This window comes from Lactuca virosa, chromosome 1 (genome assembly GCF_052849685.1).
Source record: "Lactuca virosa cultivar CGN04683 chromosome 1, Lactuca_virosa_CGN04683_v6, whole genome shotgun sequence".
Taxonomy (NCBI): Eukaryota; Viridiplantae; Streptophyta; class Magnoliopsida; order Asterales; family Asteraceae; genus Lactuca; species Lactuca virosa.
In genome coordinates this window covers 71,320,130-71,338,774 of record NC_136426.1, presented here as the reverse complement: position 1 = coordinate 71,338,774, position 18,645 = coordinate 71,320,130, and the positions used below count along the sequence as shown (strand labels likewise).

At 33.6% G+C, this 18,645-nt stretch overlaps 2 protein-coding genes across 2 annotated transcripts; one reads left to right on the top strand and one right to left on the bottom strand.

Moving 5' to 3' along the window:
• Positions 1–4,738: 4,738 nt before the first annotated feature.
• LOC145145236 (protein BIG GRAIN 1-like B) lies at positions 4,739–6,335 on the bottom strand. Its single transcript, XM_079074922.1, has one exon. The coding sequence runs from the start codon at positions 6,100–6,102 to the stop codon at positions 4,891–4,893; it is 1,212 nt and encodes a 403-aa protein (XP_078931048.1). The 5' UTR covers positions 6,103–6,335; the 3' UTR covers positions 4,739–4,890.
• Positions 6,336–8,606: 2,271 nt separating this feature from the next.
• LOC145114954 (uncharacterized) lies at positions 8,607–9,845 on the top strand. Its single transcript, XM_079051085.1, has one exon. It carries the CDS (start codon positions 8,607–8,609, stop codon positions 9,843–9,845), a length of 1,239 nt encoding a protein of 412 aa, XP_078907211.1.
• The last annotated feature ends 8,800 nt before the right edge of the window (positions 9,846–18,645 follow it).

Below are 18,645 nucleotides of genomic sequence, written 5' to 3'. Positions count from 1 at the left end.
GCCCCCTGTTTTTCCAGTTTGTGTTTCGAAGCATGGGGTGACGATTCCAACTTTGGAGAAAGTTCTGAGACACGATCCATTTATGATTAGTATCCAACCGGTTCCAAACCTTGTCAAGATTTTTGGGTTTTATGAATTCGAGCTCGGTTGGCCAATTGTAAAAGCAAAGAGCCAAATTTTACGGATTGGTCCACAAAAGATATTCAATGCAACAGATGGATGGGCATTGAGTTTATTAGAAGTTTATTAAGTTCAGAGTCCAGCTCAAGACTCGCACAAAAAGAAGTGCTTACGGGAGGCAACCCGTCGTTAGAATGTGCTTTTCTTTTCCTTTTTCTTCTAGTATTTAGGGATAATTTAGGAATTTTAATTTTGATGTTTGTTTTCCTTTTTATTATGTGGGTCTGTGTTTTTGATCTTGTAGATTTTAGGGTGAGAATTGAGTGAATAATTACAAGAGTGACGAAATTAAAGTGAGGGGTCGAGTCGTTTACGAGAAGATTTGAGTGATGCTATGAGTCCGTTGTTTATAATGGTCTCGTCACTGAAGAAAATAAGGAGTTGTATTGCCTTGATACTCTCCTTGAACACAAAATTAAAGTTGTGACAGAAAGAAGAAAATACATGATCAAAGTCAAAAACTCGTCGAGTGCATATCCTAAACTCGACAAGTTCCATAAGATATTCTCATTTTCTGCCCAAGTGACGATCCAACTTGACGAGTCTTCACGTATAACTCGGCGAGTTGTTCAGTCTTCTATTTTCAAGTTTTTGATTTGATTCCATTCAAGGCGGGCATTGGCTATATTTTTGAAGTTTTCCAAGAAGCTTTTTCCTGTATATTTAGAGTTGTCAACCACACGAGATTTTGACACCCAATGCATGGATGAGCTGTTTCCATGCCAAATTTAACTGAAGATGGAGCTTAACAAGAAGAAGATCAACCTCGCCACTTCTATCCCAGGGGAGTCTGTTCCAATTCTCTCTTTACTTTTATGTTCTTTAATTGTTTTAATATGCAATGGGGACATTGCATAAATTAAGTGTGGGGTAGGCGGTTGGTTACATTAGTTACATTAGAATCTATGGTTTAATTTTAAAAATTTGCATAAAAATTGCTAGGGTTAATTCAAAAAATTATGGTAAAAGCAATTAGGATTCCATGCTAGTATTGTGTTTGATGATTCCTTGAAGACCCAAATGTTTAGTAGAGCCTATACAGGTTCTAGTGCATTTGTGGCCCCCTTTATTCTAGTGAAAACATGGGACAAAAACACAATCTCGCTTAGTTTGAGGGACGCAACAAGTTTAGCATCGTTTATCAGAAATGTACCCAGGAAAACTTAAGTAGTCATTGCACATGAGACTAATACCTTAACCAATAAAGGATGAAGTTAAGCTCCTTGCTTAAGCATGTAGGTTTTGAGTGAAAAACAAGTGAGGTACATGTTGAAAAAAAAAAGAGAAATTACCAAAAAGTTAAAGAATTTTGGAGCAGTCAAAGTATAAAGTATGAAGATCAAAATTCGAAAGAAATTCAAGAGTTGAAGATACCAAAAATCAAACAAAGAAGGTGGTGAATTCAAAGAGATCAAAGATCAAATAAGTGAAGAATTCAAAGAGCTCTATTGTGGTATCAAAGTTGTAATTTTTCTAGAATTTATGTATGCTTGGTTGTTTAACCAAATATTCCTTGAGGTTAAGAAAGTTTTATGGGGATGGATTCGGAGGGATGCATAAAATGAGTGTTGTTCAAAAGAAATGGGCGAGTGTTTATGAGGATTGTTAGTATTTAGAATTAGGGGGTCCTTAGGAAAAATTTAGACACAAATGCATGCGTTGCGGTCTTGGCATAATGGCTGGGTTCGACTGGGATTGTCTTATATGGTATTAGTGTGCTAAAATTCAGTTTTGCTAGGGGGCAAGCAAAAGTCAAGTGTGGGGTATTTTGATATGGGCATATTTAGTTATAAAATTCATGCATTATCTTAATACTTTATTTTGATTTTATCTCATTTAATGAACAAAAGATGCTTAATTAGTTTAGAATTTCATTTTTCAGCAACAATGACATGCTCGGATGGAAAAGGAAGCGGATTTAGCAATTGAAAGCTTGGATCTTGGATTTTGAAGAAAGAAGGATGTTGCTGGACAGCTTGACCCATTGTCAGTGTTTTGGCCATATCTCATAAACCATAACTCCGATTAACCTGATTCAAAATTTTCAGAAAACTAGACACAATTTCAAACGACTTTCGTGTTTTGAGAAAATGCTGGTTCCAAACGGACTCGATGAGTTGGCCATCAACTCGACGAGTTGATCAAAAATTCGCGATTCTTGACGCTGACTTGCCGTACACGCGATTTTAATGACCAACTCGACGAGTTGGGTCAAAAAACCCATCGAGTTGGCTCTGTTTTCAGAATTTATATATAGAAACGCTTTCATTCGAAACCCTAACTAATTCTGGAAGTTTTGGACGATTTTTGGAGGCCAGAAGGGTTCTTAGAGCTATGGTTTTCGAGAATTCAACCTAGAAGTCAATTTTGAAGAGATAAAAGGCAAACAAACATTACTTTTATCTTAATCTTTTGCATGAACCATGTTTCAATCATTATATTTCGTTTTTAGTTTGTTGTTTGCTGTAGATATGAGCTAAAAACTCTTTACTTTTGTTTAGACTAGAGAAACTTATGAATATGGTTTGATATTATGGCTTGGATTAATTGGAATTGGTGAATTGTCTTGTTAAGCTTGTTAAAGACCCTTATGTGTTAGTGATAATTATTTTCTGTTAATAATCAAGTTATTAAGTTGCATGAACATCTTCTTAATTGCTTGAATCATATGGTTTTTGTGAAAACAATATTGTATGCCTAGTATTAGTGATTATGAAACTAGGATTAACAAGAAAATAAGTAAGTTAATGTGTAAGAATGTGTGATGAACAACCATACATGAGTTGACTGAATTGATAAATTTAGTTAACTAATATTACAAGTCTTACTTGATCTGAACTGAACACTAGGAAACGTGTTTGTTTAATCAACTGATCACTGTTTGAATTAACTTGTTTGCTAAGGATTAGTAATAGTGAACATGAACCTAATCACATTAGAAATCGGTAGCCAATGACATATTAATCCATTGCACTTGCTACGAAATCAACCATAGGAATAAGTGAATCGAATCTAAACGGAAGTCTCTTTAAATTGATTGAATCTAGTTGTCCTTTGTTTCTCCTTAGTTGTTAATTGTCCTTTGTTTAAGTGTTTAAGTAGTTGCTTAAGTTTCTAGTCTTGTAAAACTAGAGAAAAACCTTTCTTTTTTACTTGTTTTATTTAGATAATATTAGTAATAATCTTAATTGTTTACCGTTCCCTGTGTTCGATACCCTACTTACCTGAACTAAGCTGCTAATCGATAGGTACACTGCCTTTCGTGTGTTTGTTTCTGTGTCTAAGTTAGTATGAATAAACTAGTGCACTCCACACACATCAATCCATCATTTTTTTTAAAGACAAGTTTTTATTAAATAACTTGAATGAATAATAAATATATCCATTAAAAAGTTATTTTTCAAATGGGTTGTAAATAAAAGAAATGGAAAATTGCAATAAAGTCATTAAGTTTATAAAAACAAAGGATTTTGACATCGTGTTTGTTTTCTCCCAGTTATGTCATTAAATTTATAATTTTGTTATAATATCAACTAAATAACCGATTCTTCGTGTTCTCCCGATAACCAATTTGTCCAAATTGCAATAAAGTCACTAAGTTTATCGGAAATTTCAATTTGACACCGTATTTTTTCATTTATGTTATTACATTTACAATTTTGTTGCAATGTTAACCAATTGACCGATTACTATCCATCTAGGTAAAAGTATTTTTTACAAATAGCATCAGAAGGTCGATCAAATTGTTCAAACTCACTTACAAGTTTGTGAAAAGGGTGTACTCACCCTTTCAGAAGATGTTATAGTAATTTAGATGTTCGATTTGCAAATTATACGAGTAATAAAAATCATTCACGAAGATATTTTTGGTTCAGTTACTTTCTAGACGACAAAGAAGACTATGGCCATTTCAAATGGTATGATGAAGCATTTCCAAGTTCATAATACAACGATAAGGTCAACGAAATTAACTTTTAAAACAATCACCTCCCCGTGGATCCAACTATATATGAAGGTCCAAATTAAAACCCCAACTCCAATCTCTTGTTTCTCATGAAGGTCCAAATGAAAACCCCAACTCCAATCTCTTGTTTCTCATGAGGGTTATAATTTCTCTGTTGCTGCTTTTGATTATCCTTTTAGAGGTGTTCATTTACTTGTTATACAATTGTTAAGTTGTTAGGTTATAGGTTAGTAACCAGTCAATTGATTGATATTGCAACAAAATTATAATGACCTTTTAGATTGATGGTAACCGGTCAATTTGTTTACATTGTAACAAATTTATAAATATAAGACATAATTGAAAAAATAAACATTGTGCAAAAATATATATATATATATATATATATATATATATATATATATATATATATATATATATTAAACTTATGGGCAAATTGATTACCTAGAAAATAGAGAGAATCGGCTGTTTAATTGATATTTCAACAAAATTATAAATATAATGATATAATCAAGAGAAAAAATATTATGTTAAAATCAAAATTTTCAATCAACAATAACTTTATTACAATTTAACTAAAAGAAATCAGCAAAAGAAATCAGAAATAAGTTGTCATTTTTCATAAGTCTCTACATACAATCACAACAAACACAAATGTGCACAATTGCAGCTATATCTACCTTGTTAATAAACCAGACCGACATTAAAACAAAATGAGGTTTCTGTTTCTGTTTCTTTCTTTAGATTTATGATGATTGCATGAAGTGTCCATTAGCAATGGCTCGATTGGTATCAAAATGAGTCGTCTCGTATACAGGCAATTCTTCTTGATACTTGTGCATCCCGATTGAGTAGAAATTATCAAGCTCGAAGAGATCAGAGCTCGAGTCACTTTTGCCATCATCGGATTGATCTTCATCTTCGACATCTTTCATGTCTACGTTACTTCTTATTGAATCTGATTTACATTCGACCTTCTTTTGGTACTCCTTCAACAAATTCCTTGCAGCTTCTTGAATATGGCGGTTGTTTTCACTCGAATTGAGTTTAAGCTCTTTCGGTATTGAATTTTTAGCGAATTGAGTTTCTTCTTCCTGGAGTGATTTGTGTCCACATGGCTGACAATCTTCGTCGACAATCACGCTCACCGGATAAAATCTCACCGACCTTGTCATGCCGTTGCTCAACTTTCCCCTCGACGATGGAGTATTGCTTAAACATGAACGTGAAAATGAAGATGCTGATGAACAGGTAGACGCGTTGGCCGACTTTGATTTTCTGTCTAAATGACTCCTCGCCGCCTCCGCGTATCCTCCGGAGACGGCGGCGGCGGAGGAAGTCTTTGGTTTTTTCGTGTTTCCTGTAGTTAAGAGTGAATTTAGAAAAGTAGCTAACCGACCTCCCGGAGAAACCGGCTGCTTCACCTTCTTCAGATCACCGTAGATCTTCAATGCTTTTAATTTCGTCTTCGCGAATTTACCTTCGTGTTTAACCTTTTGTTGCGAATCTTCTTCTTGTTGATAGCCGCTTGTACGGATGGGTTTAGGTTTAAATAGAACTCCGTTCATTGAGTCGACTTCCGACGAAGAAAAAGCTCCACCATAACTCGAATCACATGAGCTAGAGCTCGAATTAAAGTAAACTGATTCACGTTCACTTCGCATCGAGCTTCTTTCGATATCCGCCGTTGATCTTCTCCCAACCACCGGTTTTTCGCACACTTTATCCGCCATCCATTTCTGAATCAAACATGCTCGTCGTTCATCATCATGATTTTCAAAACAACTGTTACTTGACTTACTTCCACCAAATTTGCTCTGTTTTTTTCGTATGTTTTCTCTAAAAAACGTCGATTCTTCATCGTCTCTTTCGTCGATGGAGCGGTAGATCTCGTCGAGCAAAGAGGAGGAAAACGACGGATTGCATTTGTCTCTGTAGCTTGTGTAAACTGCATCCATAATATCAATCAATGGAAATGAAAATGAGAATGAAATCAAGAAGAAGAAGAAGAGGAATGGAAGCGCATTCTGAAAGTAAAATGGAAGAAAAAGAGGGAATGATTAGGGTTTTGAATGTGTGTAATGAAAGGGTATGGGTCGAAGTGGAAACAGGGAGACTCTGGTTCTCTCTAAGTTACGCTTCCTATATAAAGAGGAGGTTGGGTTGGCCCTCTCATGGAACCAACGAACTACTTGCCATCATGGTAATGCTTTTAAGCATCTTTGTTTTTGTCTTTAAATAACAAAGTTTTTTTTTTTTTAATTTAATAATTATATAGAGATTAATATAAATTTTAACAAAATAAAAACTAAAAAATATAATAAAAGAACATAAAAATTATTTTATATAAGCCAGATACCTAAAGAAATTAAAATCACATGAACTTTGCACTTTCCACGTCAAAAACAAATTAAGAAACTTAACTTATGATTTTTTGTAAAAGGATATTATTTATATGTAATTGAGTCTTATATCTAATGTTTTAAAATTTGGGTTATCCCCGGTTGGACGTGACTTGGTGAAGAGACTCGACCAACTAAGAACCCAATTTTTTATTTAATTATTTATGGCTCATATTTTTCTGGTCGGGTTTATCAAAACAACCGGCTAACCCGTATTAGCTTGATAAAAAACCAGTTTAATCTATAATTTGAAGTAAATTATAAAAATTGCCGGTATGCTTATATGAAAATTATGAATTGGGCGTATGATTTTTTTTTTTTTTTTTTTTTTTGCATTTTTGATACTTATATTACATTTTGTTTTGAATCAAATCCTTTTCACTAAAATAGTAATTACAATGTTGCCTTTTTTTGATAAAACATATCCGATCTTTAATTATTTATGAAAGATTTTGACCAGTAATACTTCTTCTTGAATTTGGTTTACATGATTGAACTAAAATTACAATTACAAAGACTGAAATTAATCCAGATTTACACCACTAAAAATAGATTACTTATGAAGCTTGGGATTTCAAGATCATGTAATGAAAGCAGTGAATTAGGAATTAGTAGGAGTTTTAAAAATCCATTTTCTTCTTAACTAACATTTAAGTTCAGAATTAAAGTTTCAAACTAATTGTGAACAAGTAAATAGAACTATCAAAATTTGACTCGACCGTTGAATTGGTTAGACTGTGACCTGGTGTTTATTCCGGATCAACTAAAAACCCTTATTTTAATACATTGCTTATATCTGTTATATCCTTTTAAAAAAGTGATAAGTTATCCCAGTGTCATTTCAATCCTCGTTTTCATTTTAAATCACTTTTTATCTTTATTTCACGTCAAGTAGTAAAAATTCTCCATTCAACTACATTAAAACATGTATAACGATATTTTGTCCCCTATAGTCTCCCGATAATCAACGAATACAATCATTACTGACCCACACAAACGCAATATTTGTTGTCGATGAACTATACATAAAGAAGTGTTTTGGTACAAGTATTAAAAGGTTTTAATATTTTAATAAAATACTTCTATTTATATTAATTTAAAACATTTAAAGTCAAATAAATCAGTTTCATACAATCATATCAATTATATCAATTCAGATCACAGAAACAAATAATCATCAACAGTTATGATCATTTGTATTATTTCATAAATAAATAAAAATTCTAGATAAGCATGGTATCCTTGGACCAATTCATGTGTGTTCCAACTGAAATGGGAGTTCCCACGTTCTATTAGAATGGAAAGTGGAAACACATGGAGATTCCATGCCTTTCATATCATGGACATAGACAACGAATTAACTTTCATGATGGAAAACAAGAACATTAGCAAATCAGTAAATGATTCCATTCAAGTCATGCATGATATATATATACTGAATTAATGATATACACCATAAAACCAATCAGAAACGGAATCAGAAAATTTTAGTATGAAGTAATGGCAAACTTTCAAAAGAGATTTTTAACGTGGCATTTCCTTATTGGTCAGGAAAAAAGATACCTATCGCAAGCACTTTCATTTGTACCATCATATCTTGTAAAAAAGCTCAAATTTAAACTACCTTTCAACATTTATGGAGAAATTGAAAGATGAAGTACCTAAAAATGTCATTGGCCTTTGGTTAGCAGCTGTTACCCAATTACACGTAGATGAAGATATGCTATTGGTTATGTCCGTGCTAAGGCCGGATGGTATGGGCTCGGCGACTTCGGCGCACACCGGGCCGACCCCTCGGCTTGCCGAGCTCGGCTCGGTATCTCGGTGAGTAAATGCCAAGTTTGACTATGTTGAGTGGACCAATGGGGTGGCTGCAACAGCTACTTCCATTTACTTTTTTTTAATCTCCTATAAATACTACAACCCTTATCTATTTTAACTCATCAAAATCAATTTACAACTCATATACACTCTCTCAAAATGTCGTCTTCGTCATTTTCATCGGGCATGTTTGATGTCTTGCTTGAAACGACCATAGAGGTTGTCAGGAGGCATAACAGATGATCGAGCAACTACAACAAGAAAATACAGAGAATGCACGCCGGAGGAAGAGAAGATACATACACAGATTTCATGAGGTGGCTAATGAACGACTCATGCAAGATTACTTTGTGGATGACGCCAACTTTATAGGATATTATTTTCGTCGCCAGTTTCGTATGCATAAATCTCTATTTTTACGTATAGTCAACGACGTCACGGCAACATGTCTATTTTTTCAACAATGTCAAGATGCAAGAGGTACAGTTGGTTTTACTCCTATACAAAAATGCATTGTTGCACTTCGTCAATTAGTGTATGACACTTGCCCTGATGCACTAGAGGAGAACCTTAGGATGTCCGGACGTACTGCACGAACTAGCATTCACAAATTTTGCAAATATATCATGAGATTATATGGTCCACTATATCTGTGCAAACCTACTTGTAGTGACATCCAACAATTGTATACCCATCACTCAAATGTGCACGGCTTTCCTCGAATGTTAGGAAGCCTAGATTGCCTCCACTGGGCATGGGGTTGTTGTTTCAATGCCCATAAAGGGCAATACACCCGAGGCGATCATAGTTATCCAACCGTTATACTTGAAGCGGTGGCCTCACAAGATATGTGGATATGGCATGCATTCTTTGGCTCAGTTGGCTCCCTCAATGACATTAATGTTCTTAACATGTCTCCATTACTTGACGACATGTATAACGGGACTGCACCCGACTCATCCTTTCAAGTAGCTGGAACATCGTATAGGAACGGGTATTATCTTGTGGATGGGATCTATCCGGAGCGTACTTGTTCTGTGAAGTCATTGTCTTGTCCAAATGATCGCAAAAGGTTGAAGTTTAAGAGAGCTCAAGAGAAGGCGAGAAAGGATGTTAAACGAGCATTTGGAGCTTTGAAAAAACGTTGGCATATTCTTAAATATCATGTGTCTTATATAGAGGAGAAGAAAATGAGCGAGGTGATGTATACTTGTATTATATTGCATAATATGATTCTCGAATACGAAGGAAATGCAATATGTGAGTATAACGAAAACGAAATCGTTCCACCGACGCAAGCTTTTGAGGTTGGAAGCGCGGAGTACATGTCGAGGAGGACAATAGTTCATGATGTTGAGACGCATCATGTTCTTCGTAGGGACTTGACGGAACATATTTGGAACGTCGACCACGTCGATCTTAATGCGGAACCGGTCGACGATTTGGAAGATCAATTTTCCGATGAAGATGTCATTTAGGTCTATCTAGGTTTGGTAATTTTAGTTTCTATGTTTTTTATTTTAAATTCTATTTTTTTTTTGGTGTGTTTGTTGTATTTTTGAATTTCTATGTTTTTATTTTAAGTTTAATGAATTTTTAGTTTTCTAAAAAATGCTATGTTTGAAATATTTATTTTGTATATTAAAAAAAAGGTAACATGACAAGTGTGTCAACCTACGCCTAGCAAATGACAAATTTTGGCTAAAGTGTGGCAAGTGTGACGTGACGCCTACGTGGACCGTGACAAGTGTTGCACCATACCCACCAGCCTAAGGGTAAACGAAGTGGTGGTAATGTTGTAATGGTCCAACAAGGATTTTACCATTGGTGCCATCATCAAGGCCTCAAGGGGTTATGTTTAGGAGGGAGAGAGAGAGAGAATGTTGTTCCTTTTCATTTTCTTTGTATGGCGTCTCGGTGTGGCGTTCAAAGTTTGTCATCCATGCCACCTAAAAAGAATCAAATCACATTCAAATAACAAAAAACAAATTAAAAAAAAATAAAATAAAATAAAACATTATATTTAATCATATTTTCTTGTTTAACCATCTAACCTTCGTTTGTCCTAAAAAAAACATGAACTTTTAGATAAAAATTAGGGATAATGACTTAAAAGGGTAACTTATTTCTGGATTTGTACAAATTTAGTCATTGAGTTTTTTTTGTCCACATTTTCCCATTGAACTTGTTGAACTGTTCAAAAAGCATCCTTATGACCAACTATCAGAGGTATAGCCGGTTTCCGGCGTCTTTAACAACTCCGGCGATGCACTGTTCATCTTCTCCGGCGAAACATTATTTTTCCGGCGACAAGTAAAAACCCATTTTTTTTCCTGAAATCACACACATGAAATTCTGGATTCGTGTTTATCTAATACATATACAGATTTGTAAAACAAGTCCATCCATGACAGATCTAGCAAAACACAAAATCAATGTAATGATTTTTAATTTCTGAAAACAGGGGTTGCAATTTCTGATCTAACACAAACACACACAAACTTGAATCTGAAGAAGCTCTCAAGAACACGATGAACAAACCTTAATGAACCAGACAAAGATTTGAAGAACATTATGAACAAACTCACCAGAAAAAGCCTAGATTTCGAGTTTATATATGAAGAACCCACCTGAAAGTCGAATTCTTTCCAGATTATGCTCACAAACTCAGCCCATCAGGTAAGTTATTTTTCAGAAATCGATTTTTTTTTTAAAAAAAAAACCCACCTGAAACCCTAGATTTCAAGTTCACTTTCAGATGTGGAAATCGATTTAATAGTTTTTAAATTCTAACATAGATGAAAATGAATACACATACACACGATGAACACACATACACATACCTTCGATCTGTTTAAACACGAACTCGAGGGTTTTCATGACGGGTTTTGAGCACAGATCTTGAAAATCGATTTCTGGGTTTGAGTGTGTTCAAGAACTCGTTATACCTTCAAGCTCGATTTGAGTGTGTTCATCTTCAAGGAACTCAAAACACACCAAATTGATTTCTTCTTTGTTCTTGGAAATCGATTTCTGGGTTTGAAAACCCCAACTCGATTTAAGGTTGTTCTTGAGTTCGATTTTTGGTCTTTGTGTTTCTGGAAAACACACACAGAACAATAAGTATGGTTTTATGTTTGTGTTGAAGATTGTGTGTGTGTTCATCTGACCTAGTGTTCTTGAGTTTGAAGAAACAACTAATATGGGGTTCTTGTGTTCATCTGATCTGGGATTTTTGTGTTTATCTGATTCAAAATGATATTTGAAGAAATAACTTACAAAAAAAGATGCAGATGAAGAATGACTTAAAGGGAGAAAATGAGTTTTCACTTGTAGCCGGAAAAATAATATTTCGCCGGAGAAGATGAACGGAGCATCTCCGGAGTTGTCAGATATGCCGGAAACCGGCTATACCTCCTAATGCAGGTCATAAGGGTATTTTTTAAACGGTTCAACAAGTTCAATAGGAAAATATGAACAAAAAAAAACTCAGTGACTAAATTTGTACAAATAAAGAAATAAGTTACCCTTTTAAGTCATTATCCCTAAAAATTATATCGCGTCCATTATGACCTATAAATGCCGATCAAACAGATAATGTCAATTATTTTATTCTAAACCTATATTTTCAAGAAAAATCATCGTGATCACTATTTGGTTTTTTTTCAATAAAAAAATTATATATATATATATATATATATATATATATATATATATATATATATATATATATATATATATATATATAGAAATATCAAATGAGAACACCTAAAAGGTTGAGAACGCGAAAACAAATATATTCATTTGTGATTCCATTTATTAATTTGTGGAGAAATGATAAATTTTTACGCACAATCAACATGAATATGCTTTTTCTCTTCAATTGAAATTAAAGGCGTAAAAATTTATCATTTCTCCACAAATGAATACATGGAATCGCAAATGAATATATTTTCTTCTCGCGTTCTCAACCTTTTTGGTGTTCTCATTTGATCTTACTCCTATATATATATATATATATATATATATATATATATATATATATATATATATATATATATATATATATATATATATATATATATATATATATATATATATATATTGTTCTAAATAATTGGTGGTGTTGTAAATAATTGGTGGATGACATAATAATTGATGCATGGTACATTTGTCAACATTTCTAACTAGTTACAATTATATGTTAGTAAAATTTGTAGTATAAATACCCCTCCATTGTAAAGAATGTGATACACCAAAAGTTATAAGAGATATAACTTTCATATTCTCTCTAAATATTCTTTCTTCTCAATTAAAGTTCTTATCAAAGTTTACTAGTTCGGTTTGATTTATAGTTACATTAATTACGCTTAATTCATAACACGTTATCAGCACGAAAGCTCTAATCAAGGTTATTAAACAAGTGGAAAATCACATCTATCTTAATCAAGGTATGTATTACTTATTAAAAACACTATTAATTATAAAAACCTCAATCATATTAAAATAATAATAATAGTAATGAATTAATGAAACTTATACATTATGGACTACTAACAATTTTTATTTCTTATACTAACATTTCTTTATGTATTCTAATTTTTATACTAACATTTACATTATGCAACTAATTTTTATTTATGCAAACTAACATTTACATTATGCAACTAACTTTTATTTATGCATACTAACATTTATATTATGCTACTAACTTTTATTTGTGCATACTAACATTTAAATTATATTTATTTATACATGTCAATGTTTATTTATATTTTAGATACTCTTCATAATTTTATTTAAACATTTACTAATATTTATTTATGTTTCTAATTAGTAAAGTTATGTATTAGTTATAAGTCTTATTACATGATTTATAAAATACATATACATATATACACAACGGGAATATATATGCAACGGTTATAAACAGCAAAAACAACGGCTATATTTTTTTACCATAAATAAACATCTTTACCCTGCTTATTTTACCCACAACAAATTTTTCTCTCTTGTATCAAATAAATCAATTTCAAGAACTCAAGCTTCAAGATGATTCATCCTTTTGTGATAATCATGACTATAATAGTCATGTTACTTTTCATCCCAATCCTTAACATCGAAGATAATATGGAATTTCATCTACTTTTAGGCTTGTATGCAATGTTAGCTTTACCGCTTCTTTTTTGTGTAATATTTATTGAAATAAATGGATTTTAATTTTTATTTTTATTTTGTTTAAAATTTATAGTTACATTATGTCCAACATTGCAAAGCTCGAGTTTGCAGCACTTGAAGTTAGTGGGAAAAACTATGTGCCATGGATGATAGATGTAAAAATTCATCTTGAATCCATGGGTATCTCAAATACTATATATGAATTTAATAATTGCTTGGCACAAAACAAAGCAAAAGCACAAGTTTTCCTTCGTAAGCATATTGATGAAATGTTGAGATTTGAATATTTTGATGTTACTGATCCAAGTATTCTCTGGAATATTTTGAAAGAAAGATTTGATCATCAAAAGGAAGTTATACTTCCAAATGCTAGAGATGAATGGAGAACACTAAGGTTTCAAGACATCAAGAAAGTAAATGAATACAACTCAGCTTTGTTCAGAATATGTTCACAACTCAAGTATTGTGGACAAGAGGTTACTGATGAAGATATGTTGGAGAAAACTTACTCAACATTTCATGCAACAAACATTACTTTGATGCAACAATATCGGATGCAAAAGTTCACAAGATATTCTGAATTGAATGCATGTCTGCTCGTTGCAAAGCAAAACAATGAACTCTTGATGAAAAACAATGAATCTCGTCCAACGGGATCAGTAGCACTTCCTGAAGCAAATGCTACAAATATTGATGGTCATCGAAACAATACACGTGGACGAGGGCGAGGCCGTGGTCGAGGACGAGGCCGTGACTATTTTAATCGAAACCAAAGCCATAATCAGAACCATAATTTTGGTCGTGGACAAGTTAATAATTGTGGTCGTGGCCAGAAAAGAAATAATTACCAATATTCACAAAGAAACAATGTCCACACACAAGATAAGGCCAAAGTGGCAAGGCATGACACTGGGACATCATAAAAATCTGATGGTTCATGTTATAGATGTGGTAGCACAGGCCATTGGTCAAGGACCTGTCGCACACCTACACATCTTTGTCAACTTTATCAAGAGTCCATTAAAGGAAAAGGAAAAGAAGCAAACCTCATTGATAATGTTGAATTCACTCCGCTAAATGTTGCTGATTTCTGCAATGACATGGAAGACATAAACTAAAAAAAATCTATTATTGTTCTAGTAAAACTGTTTTTCCTTCGTTTGTTTTTCATGTAATGTCTTTCCTACAATAAATGAACTTTATTTTTAATAATAATTATGATTATGTTTATTCACTTATTATTCCTTTTATATTTGAAGTTTAATATGAGTCCAACTGGAGCACAACACCAAGAAAAGATTGGAGATCTTTGTATAGCAGATAGTGGTAGTACACATACTATTCTGAAATCAAAGAAATATTTTTCAGAATTAGTACCAACAAAAACAGTCATACATACAACATCAGGTCCTGCAAACTTGATAGAGGGAACCGGGAAAGCTCATTTTATATTACCAAATGGTACAAGCTTTTGTATAGAAAATGCCTTATTTTCTCCAAAGTCTAATAGAAACTTATTAAGTTTCAATGACATATATTTCAAAGGATATGACACAAAAACTGTGACCATTGAAAATAAGAAATATATGTATATTATAGACACAAACCATGTGCTTGAAAAACTACCAACACTTAATTCTGGTCTGCATTATACATATATACATATGATTGAATCAAATATGGTAGTCGAAGGAAAACATTGTAATCCTGGGACATTCAGTTTATGGCATGATAGGTTGGGCCACCCAGGATTAACAATGATGCGAAGGATAATTGAGAATACACATGGGCATCCATTGAAGGACCAAAAGTTCCCTCAATCCAATAGCATAAAACCATGTACATCTTGTTCCCTTGGAAAGTTAATTATAAAACACTCTCCAATGAAAGTTGAAAGGGAGTCACCTAGATTTCTAGAAAGAATTCAAGGTGATATATGTGGACCGATTCACCCACCATCTGGACCATTTAGACACTTTATGGTCTTAATAGATGCATCCAGCAAATGGTCTCATGTTTGCCTATTATCAACTCGTAATATGGCATTCGCAAAGTTTCTTGCCCAAATTATTAAATTAAGGGCACATTTCCCTGATTATACTATCAAAAGAGTGAGACTTGATAATGCTGGTGAATTTACTTCACAAGCATTTAATGACTATTGTATGTCTGTAGGAATTGTTGTTGAGCATCCAGTTGCTCATGTACACACACAAAATGGTTTAGCTGAATCACTGATTAAACGTCTCCAGCTAATAGCTAGACCATTGATAATGAGGACCAAACTTCCTGTTTCTGTTTGGGGCCATGCAATCTTACATGCTGGATCATTGATACGCATGAGACCAAGTTCATATCATGTATATTCTCAACTACAACTTGCTTTCGGTCAAGAGCCAAATATATCCCATTTGATAATTTTTGGGTGTGCAGTATATGTCCCTATTGCACCACCTCAACGAACGAAAATGGGTCCTCAAAGAAGGTTGGGAATATATGTTGGTTATGAGTCGGTCTCTATTATAAGATATCTTGAACCATTAACAGGTGATGTTTTCACAGCACGCCTAGCAGATTGTCAATTTGATGAGGCAAATTTCCCATCATTAGGTGGAGAAAAGAAGATTCTGGAAAAGGATGTGTCATGGCATGAGCCTACTTTATCATATCTTGACCCTCGCACAAAGCAATGTGACATGGAAGTTCAAAAGATAGTGCATTTCCAAGAAATGGCAAATCAATTACCTGATGCATTTACTGACACAAAAAGGGTGACTAAATCATATATACCAGCTGTCAATGTTCCAGCTCGAATTGACATTCCACATGGACAATCTGATGATAAAGTCACTCAAGAGTCTAAAACACGCCTGAAGCGTGGAAGGCCATTTGGTTCTAAGGATAAGAACCCACGAAAAAGAAGAGGAGCATAAAATGCACTAGATCACGATGAAAGTGTTCCTGGAGAAACACGGATTATTCAAATTCCCCCAGAAAAGGAGGATGATGCATTAAATTATGGTCAGACAAATAGAATATGTGACCAAAATGAAAATGACAATATAGGTGCAATATTTTCTTATTCAGTTGCATGTGATATTATGAATGATGATCCCGAACCACAATCTGTCATTGAATGTCAAAGAAGAAATGATTGGGCTAAATGGAAGGAAGCTATGCAAGTTGAATTAAATTCTCTTAACAAGAGAAAGGTTTTTGGGAACATTATCCTCACACCTGAAGTTGTGAAACCATTAGGATATAGATGGATCTTCATACGAAAAAGAAATGAGAAAGACGAAATTGTAAGATACAAGGTCAAGCTTGTTGCTCAAGGTTTCTCTCAAAGACCTGGAATTGATTATGAAGAAACTTATTCACCGGTAATGGATGCAACCACTTTCAGATATTTAATCAGCTTGGCAGTATCTAAAAATTTAGAGATGCGTCTTATGGATGTTGTTACAGCTTACTTGTATGGATCACTTGATAGTGATCTCTATATGAAAATCCCTGAAGGATTTAAAATGCCTGAAGCGTTAAGTGCAAAACCCAAAGAAATGTATTCTATAAAATTACAAAGATTTTTGTATGGTTTAAAGCAATCTGGGAGAATGTGGTACAATCGTTTAAGCGATTATTTAACAAGTAAAGGTTATAAAAATAACATTATTTATCCATGTGTATTTATTAAGAAAACAACATCTGGATATGTGATCATAGCAGTCTATGTTGATGATCTGAACATCATTGGAATGAATAAAGAAATCCTTGAAGTGATTGAACTTTTAAAGAAAGAATTTGAAATGAAAGATCTTGGAAAACCCAAATATTGTCTTGGTTTACAGATTGAGCATATGCCTAACGGAATACTTGTGCATCAATCAAATTACACAGAAAGAGTCTTGAAACGTTTCAATATGGAAAATGCAAATCCTTTAAGCACTCCAATGGTTGTTAGATCATTAAATATTGACAAGGATCCATTTCATCCATGCGAAGAAAATGAAGAACTCCTTGGTTCAGAAGTACCATATCTAAATGCAATTGGAGCTCTTATGTATCTTACCAATTGTACTAGACTTGACATTTCTTTCGCTGTAAACTTGCTAGCAAGATTTAGTTCAGCCCCAACAAAAAGACATTGGAATGGAATCAAACATATTTTTCGATACCTTCGAGGAACTAGTGATTTAGGGTTATTTTTACCCTAACAATTCAAAACAAGGCTTGATTGGTTATGCAGATGCAGGTTATTTGTCTGACCCTCATAAAGCTAGATCTCAAACTGGATATGTATTCATGAATGGAGGTACTACAATTTCCTGGCGTTCTCAAAAGCAAACACTTGTTGCCACATCCTCAAATCATGCTGAAGTAATTGCACTAAATGAAACTAGTAGAGAATGTACATGGTTAAGATCGATGACACAACTAGTTTTAACTTCATGTGGACTTGAAAAGGATATATGTCCAACTTTAATTTATGAAGATAACTCAGCATGTGTCACTCAAATGAAAGAGGGATATATCAAGAGCGACAGGACAAAACATATACCTCCAAAGTTTTTTGAGTACACTCAAGAGCTTATAAAGAACCATCAAGTTGAAATCAAATATGTTCAATCCAGTACCAATGCAGCAGACCTTTTTACGAAGGCACTTCCTACTGCAATCTTCAGGAAACATGTCCATGGCATCGGAATGCGACATGTGCATAGAATATAATGTGACGGGTGTCTAAATAAGGGGGAGTCAACTATACACTCCACACTCTTTTTCCCTTTGCTAAAGTTTTTTTCCCACTGGGTTTTCTTTACCAAGGTTTTTAATGAGGCAGTACGTCAAAGTTGAACGCTAAAATGATGTCATCCAAGGGGGAGTGTTGTAAATAATTGGTGGTGTTGTAAATAATTGGTGGATGACATAATAATTGGTGCATGGTACATTTGTCAACATTTCTAACTAGTTACAATTATATGTTAGTAAAATTTGTAGTATAAATACCCCTCCATTGTAAAGAATGTGATACACCAAAAGTTATAAGAGATATAACTTTCATATTCTCTCTAAATATTCTTTCTTCTCAATTAAAGTTCT

Coding starts and splice junctions, on each gene's coding strand:
- LOC145114954 (XM_079051085.1), top strand. CDS start 8,607: ATGATCGAGCAACTACAACAAGAAAATACAGAGAATGCACGCCGGAGG.
- LOC145145236 (XM_079074922.1), bottom strand. CDS start 6,102: ATGGATGCAGTTTACACAAGCTACAGAGACAAATGCAATCCGTCGTTT.